General features: G+C 37.0%; 1 protein-coding gene across 1 annotated transcript; it reads right to left on the reverse strand.

The window, feature by feature from the left end:
- Positions 1 to 524: 524 nt before the first annotated feature.
- LOC139712903 (uncharacterized) lies at positions 525 to 6,584 on the reverse strand. Its single transcript, XM_071624680.1, has 6 exons — positions 6,504 to 6,584; positions 3,803 to 3,870; positions 2,893 to 3,011; positions 2,141 to 2,234; positions 1,149 to 1,236; positions 525 to 688 (listed from the first exon to the last, which is right to left on the reverse strand). The coding sequence occupies exons 2-6, from the start codon at positions 3,839 to 3,841 to the stop codon at positions 525 to 527; spliced, it is 504 nt and encodes a 167-aa protein (XP_071480781.1). The 5' UTR covers positions 3,842 to 3,870; positions 6,504 to 6,584.
- Between the last annotated feature and the right edge of the window lie 858 nt (positions 6,585 to 7,442).

The following is a 7,442-nucleotide window of genomic DNA, read 5'->3' on the forward strand; positions in this document are numbered from 1 at the left end:
AAAAGGAAAAAGAGTGAATTTCAGACATACCCTGATATATAAAATCGATATGTTGTTTTGACTAGATTGTCTTTTAATGTTTATTCACATCAATGTGGCAGAAACAAATTTTTATTCCTTGTCACAAAGTCTTTCCAAGATGACATATGCAATGAATAAAAAAAAATACACCCATGGGCTTGATATCTTTCCAAGGATGTATCTGCAGTGCATAGGCTTTAATCATGCTTTGTCTTTGATCATGCAATGGAACAAGATTTTGCATTCAGTGAGAAATAATAATGATGAATCTTGTACTACATCACACCATGACATTTATTCATCCTGCAAAGTCACTTGAATTTCTTGGTTGAAAGTTTTCCACTATCACTTGCATTGTTCAATGCCATCAAACACTAAGACAAAAATTGATCCATCTAGACTTTACCATCTGTTGTTGCAGCTTTTTGTAACATGATGGATATCCTCATTGCAGACATGCATTCATGTTGTTTACATAGGTCTAAAATAGTGAAAATGGGAAACTAGAACCTGTAAGTTTTATCATGCATACCTGTTTCACTTTGTCTTGGTGTAGGATGGTTCCTTGTGCCAATAGGGTAGCTTAAAGAGATCATGCCGGGCACAGGACTAGGTGTCAGCGTAGAACGTCCCACTGGCACTTGAGATGAAGGAAAAACTGAGGCCCCTACGATAAAAAAGATCAAACTTTACTAGATTGAAAAGATCTACAACTGGAATACATAAATACCTTATGGCTGTGTGTTAATTGTATTTTCTATTAGTATTTATACATAACTTTTCTACAAAGTGTGGTTGTATTACCTAGTCTAGAAGAACCAAAACAGGACAGACTACAAGTAAATACAAGTAACAACTACAAGTAATATCATCATTCATTGTACTAAGAATATCAAATGAATTTGCATATAAAATTGAAACCAAAATAGCTCAGTTCATACATTTCGTGTATTTCAAATACTTGTAATCATGCAAAACAACTGACCCAAGTTTCTTTGTTTATTGGAATACATGCTAATTACTCTTATTGACATGACAACAGAATATCTTGAGACACGATGGTTTCAAACAACAACAAAGAACGACATACAATTCACGCATAAGGAATAAAGACACAACAGATATACCTGACTTGTCAGATGTCACACCAAAAGTAGATGCTGATGAAGGTTTTTCATCCCAACAATCTGTATCTCTTTCTGCTGTGCAGTTTTGCTGTTAAACGTGAAAGGAAAGGTGAACTTTAGATTGAGTCATTACAAGCCAATGCTCAAACTTCCTCAAACAAACTCTGCTTGGGAGCATGTACAGCGGCAGAAGAGGATACATAACAATTTATTTGGGGTGAACTACCCTTTAATTTCCTAAACTATCAGGTGACCTGCAAAATTCACAGAGATACAGCCCCATCACAAGATAGAGCCCACATCGTGTCACATCCTCCCCCCCCCCCAAAAAAAAAAAAAAAAAAAAAAAAAAGAAGGGAAAAAAAAAAGATCGTGGACTATGATATCGCTGCAACCATGAAGCAACTGCCACAGCTAGATCAGATACTTGGCAAGCAAATGTGAATCACATACCTGTATGCAAATATTACAAACTTACTAACCATGCAAGTTGGATGAGCAACAAAGTAACACAAGTCTTGGTAATCATGTGAAGTAACGCTATCAGTATTTTAGTATTTTAACATTAAGTTTTGTCAGCATAATGTACATGCACAGCACATTATCTATTTCAAGTATTTGGCTCATCCTGCCTTGATATGTATGTGTGATGTGGGTTTAATCACATGCATATTATCTAATTTTCAGAAAGCATTGATACTGGTATTGGGCAATTCAAGAAACCTGCAAGAGAATAAAAGCTATCAAATCTGAATAAGAAATGATATTGATGTGATCATTATCAGTATCATCTACTCAGCAACACCCTGTACCACACCCCCATGAATCTACATGCAGTCTAGCCCGACCAGACGCTGTGCGGGGCACTTGTGTATAGCGACAGGGCTGTGGTATATAGTTACTATGCAGTCATAAATAGTCACAAATTGACTATTTCCAGTGTGTTCTTTTAAAACATGACACAATTTCAATGTACAAGTACAAGATCTTACCTTCACACCAAACCTACATGATTGACATTCCAGGCACTCGCTGCAGTTATTCCAGTTTGGTGAAAATGTCCCCTCAGGACATGGTCTGCATGTACTGAATTTAATTTGGAAAGAAAAACAAAGAGCAGGACAAGTATCTGTAACAAAATTCAGAAATGAAACAATTTCTTATAGGCGAACACAAGCACATGGTGTTTATTGCTACTGTAAAGGGGAAAAGAATCACGAGGAAGCTTTATAAGCTATATAACTTGAGTATTCTATGCAGTGATAGATCTATGGAGATACTGAAAGGAACAAGAGTCAACATTGAGTGTAAAGTACACGTTATTGTCTTTTCTTGACAATGTGGAATTTGTGAGAATTCCAATGACATATACCCAGTGAACAATTTTGTGCATGCAAAATGAAGTTTTGTCAAGAATTGATAAGACTACTGAAACTGGCTATTTAATTCAAAATGGTCTACTTAATCCATGTCTAAATATGAATTATGCAGCATTCATTGTAGAATAGTACTTTCAAAGGGAAACTTTATTTACCTTAGAACTTGTAATTTTATGAACACCTAAAACATTTCACAGAATCATTATCTTCTCAAGAGAGTGATGTTGAAAAGGCCTGCTTGGAAGGCAAAGAAGATTGATTCATGAATATATATATAAATATCAAGCACTTAACAAGTCAAATCATGACAATTTGATGTCTTTGTACAGTGGTACAAATGAAAATGATTACTTCTTGTAACTTACTCTTGCAATAAACTGCATTTGTCTGCTTGGTACATCCCTGCTTGACAAGCATGGCCAATCGTTCCTTTACAGTGGTTGAAAAGAGATGGGCTGTCATCCCTTCGCAAGCATTTTCTTTGCTAGAAGTGAAAAAGGCAAAGATGCGATATCAGTGGCCATGTGAATGTGTCATGGAGCAGTGGAATATACCGTCATAACCAACAAATGACTTGCATGCAAATAGAGTGTTTGCTCATGAAATAGCACCCCCCCCCCCAAAAAAAAAACAACAACAACAAACAAACAAACAAACAAAAACAAAAACAAAACAATCCAAAAACAGACTCAGACAGAAGGTGAACAAATTAGGTCAAACTTTTGGACAAAATGGTTGGTTCTTTACAACTTCAGGTTGCTAATAATTAAATGTGAATCATTCTTTGAGTATGCCTCTATGTGAAAAAAAAAAAAAAATCCTAACAGCTGTGTCAATGATCTGACACTGCATTGAATGTGTATTGATCACAAGTGTGAACGTTTGCACATGGTTTTCAACATGCAGTTTACGTGTGGAAGATTGTAAGAAGTAATTTGTTTTTGAATAAGTCTGATCATTGTCCCCTTCAGTATTATTGTTATTTATCTATCATCTTTTTTTCTTTGCAAAAAGTGAAAATGACACTATATGATACCCCTCTGGCCAATATTTCGTTGAGGTATGCCCCCTCACCATCACCATTCAATTCATTACATTGTGTACATTGTACATCCTTTACATTTTCATTCAATTTCTCTTAACCTTTCGAGTTGTCTTTTACAAGTATTTGAAAATTGCACGTTCAAGAAAATACAAAAAAAACATTAACTATTCTGGCAGCATTGCCACATGCTATATAAGTACAAACTATTAATGATTCCAAGATGAATTTACCTGCAAAGCAGAAGCACTGTGCCCTGATGTCTGCATCATGGTGACAGGGGTCTATCAGGGGAGAATAGCTGTTTGTGGAAATACATACCAATTTGCAGTCAAACACCTTGACCGATTGTGTGACTCTTTCTCCCTGTGACAGCAAGATGAGTATCAGGCCCACAGAAAAAAGTTAAAAGGATACTTTCATGAAAAGTATCATTAGCAAGTCATGGGAATATCATATTCCCATGACTTACGACTGAATTTTCTTATACTTTATTGTATTGTGCAGTAGAGTACATTATCATAATAGCTGCGAAATATAAATGTCCTTTGTTATTATCATTATTATTGTTCATATATTGTGACATCACAAACTGTAGCCTTCTTTATATCCAATGATGGACTTGCACAACGATGAACCAAAATTGTACAAATTCATAACTTTTGATTGGAATATCTCATTTCCCCTCAAAGTTTTCTGATCTATAAAATGCAATCTCTGCATTCACTAAATCAAGGTATAGGTTTGAGGTTGAACCCAAATAACATCTTACTTTTGTCCATTTCTACTCATGGAAACTGCAGAACTGGATCTGAGCATTCTATGACCATGGTAACCTAAGTAGTATTTCAAGATCCCCATAATACTATTTAAATGTGTCTCATGTAAAATTGCTCATGAATTGCATTCAAAACATTTAGACACACTACTTCATTTTTCCCAAACTTTACAGATCTGTTTATCTTTTATCTCATGCTTTTGTATTCATATTCAAAGGTCCCATTCAGGATGATTGCAATTTGAATATTAATTAAAAAAGAGCAAACCTGTTGTTACATATTATTTACCATTCAAGCTCATAGCAAATCCATTCATTTTCATTTAGTAAATTTATTGTGTATTTTAGCACCATTCCATTCATAGCCATTAATATTGTCAAACGCATTTAAAAGCATTTAATTTAATACACAATACACTTTATAGTAGTACTAATGTATTGCATTGGCAATAAACCCAGCTAATGGCGTAAATGCATAAGCTGATCGGCCTTCCTCGTTACGCCTCCTTTTTGTCACATGGGTCAAAGCAAATATTTCTGGAAACACATAATATGGATGACACTGCTAATTGAAACATTGTGAATGTCATGAAATTTTCTAAAAAATTGTCCTATTTTGATAGATGATAAATGCATGAAAATGGGGCGACATCTTTCAACATCTTTCAATATCAAGCCTAAAATTCATCAATAATCATATCATATCAAGTATGCAAACGTTTCTCCGACATTAATTCTTTTCAGATTGCTCTTTGTTACTTAGAACTATATTGACCCTTCGTGAATCAAGGAAAATATACTCTCTATAAAGACCACAAGTTAGCATGGCTAGCAGCATATATTAAAGGGATTGTACAGTTATGGTTGAGACCTAATTTCAGGTTTCTAACAATTTTTGGTGAGATAATGAGAAACTTCTTATAAAATGTGAAAGAGCATGTAATTCTATGAGGAATTCAATATTTGATGAAAATTGGTTTTGAAATGGCTGAGATATCAAAAAAGAGCGATTCTAATAAAGTGTGGGACCCACACTTTATTACGATCGCTTTGTTTTACTTTGTTTTTTGATGTTTCAGTCATTCCAAACCCGATCTTCGTCAAATAAACTTTGAATTCCTCTTAAAATGGCATGTTCTGTACTATATCATAAGTGTTTTCTTGGTATCTCGCAAAAAGTTAAAAACCCAATTCTCATCTCCACCAAAACTGTACTATCCCTTTAATACAATAATATAGAACCTAGGTCCTATATCCATATACATGCCGCACCAACGACAACACCCAACACGTTCGTACTGTGGTTACAGCGCCCGAGGTTAGCATGGCATACATATCCATTGACCGAAAGATCGGTCTGTATCTGTCCGTCGGGGAATGTTCCGCGGAGACTGCGTCTGGCTTCACGGATCCCCTCCGTATACAGACCGAAGTCAATGATTGCGGCTCCTGTGTGGAGCAGTCGCGCACAGATCAAACGTTACGATAAACCAAATTTCTGACAGCTTTTTTACATTCAAACAAGTTTGACATGACATGACACATTATGCAGCAATATTTGGGATAAATTTCTCAATTGTGCAATCGAAATACTCACATAAACTCGGTTATAACGCAGACATTTTATCGATATCGCAACATCGCCGTTCGCAAGCTGTAAGTCGCCATCTTGAATCTGTAAGCCAATCACATGCGAGGTACGTGTTTTAGTAAAACAAACACATAGAAACTACCTCGCATGTGATTGGCTAAGAGATTCATAGTGTATGTTTCTGCAGTTTGAACGTAACGACGCGACAGGCTGTGTTTTACGTTGAAAATTCTACTAAAATTTTGGATTATTCATTAATCTGGTGAGTTTAATGTATTCTTAAAAAGCTAATTTCACTATACAAGCTTAAATTTGCCGACCTAGGGCCGTGAATTAGACGCAATCGAGAAGGGTGAGGTACCTCACCCAATTTTCCATAGAGACAGTGGTTAAGAACATCCACACAGCAATGGGTACTGCAACCTTCCGTCTGTCTACGGAGGACAGCGTTAATGGCAAAATATAAAAAGAGTCCTCCTTACAGACGGATCTTTCTGTCTAACATATCCACAGCTTAATTATTGCGTCAAAACCGAAAACCCTGTAACCAGCTAGATTTTCTTACCTGCAGAAAGAAGAGAAACCTTAGATTCCTCAAGACTGTACCATGGTTCTTGTCCCCAGCGAAAATCTTCCAAGATTTTCATTTGCGATTGTGGTAAAACCCGGTGGTATGAGTGAGGTATACTAATGCGTTCTAGCTGGTGGTACCAGGTACAACTGGGCTACGGGGGAATCCCCCACATAGACTGTTCGACTCCAGTCGAGATGTAGTCCCGATGCGGGGCTTTTTTCTTTTTTCTCACTCTTTCATACGCCCTCATTCCTTTTTTTCCGAAACCAAGTGATCGCACGATTCCGAGAACTGCACGGGACCGACGCACTGCAGTGCTTAGTCTGGCTTCCAGACCCTCTGCCCATACTATTTCGCTATCCATGATATTAACGCCCTCAACGTCGGAGTCCAGTTGGCAAAGGGTCTGGAAACCAGACTATGCAGTGCTCTGCGTCTCCGGCGCAGCAGTTCCACAGCACTCTGAGCAGTTCTCGGGATTGCATGGCTATCACTCAGCTTAACACGTATACTGCTAGTATAGTAAGTCTACTATGTACTCATCGACCACCTATTGAGTTTTTTTTTAGATCGACCGCCCTCGCGCAATGGCTTTCTCGCGTATAAAACAAAAAAATACGTGTGGAACGGTGCGCAATACGTTGTCGAACATGAATACAAATCAAGAAAAATTAGGAGGATACAGGTACATAACCTGAGGAAACAGGAGGGAAAAGAATTAAAGAAAATCCTCATTAGTAATACACATAATTATTACCTATACGAGGGAGTTTTGCGAGGCAATTCCGGTTGTTATTTTGCAGGGTTAAAGGTCAGGAGTTGTTATTTTGCAGGGTTAAAGGTCAGCAGTCAATATGCTTTTTCGCCACGTCGCTGCGTAAATGAGCAAACAATCTTCCGGTTTGGGGAGGTGAGAAGAGAAAGAGTGGA

This window comes from Diadema antillarum, unplaced genomic scaffold (genome assembly GCF_040938485.1).
Source record: "Diadema antillarum isolate AM-2024a unplaced genomic scaffold, OU_Dant_1.0 seq00001873_RagTag, whole genome shotgun sequence".
Classification (NCBI taxonomy): Eukaryota; Metazoa; Echinodermata; class Echinoidea; order Diadematoida; family Diadematidae; genus Diadema; species Diadema antillarum.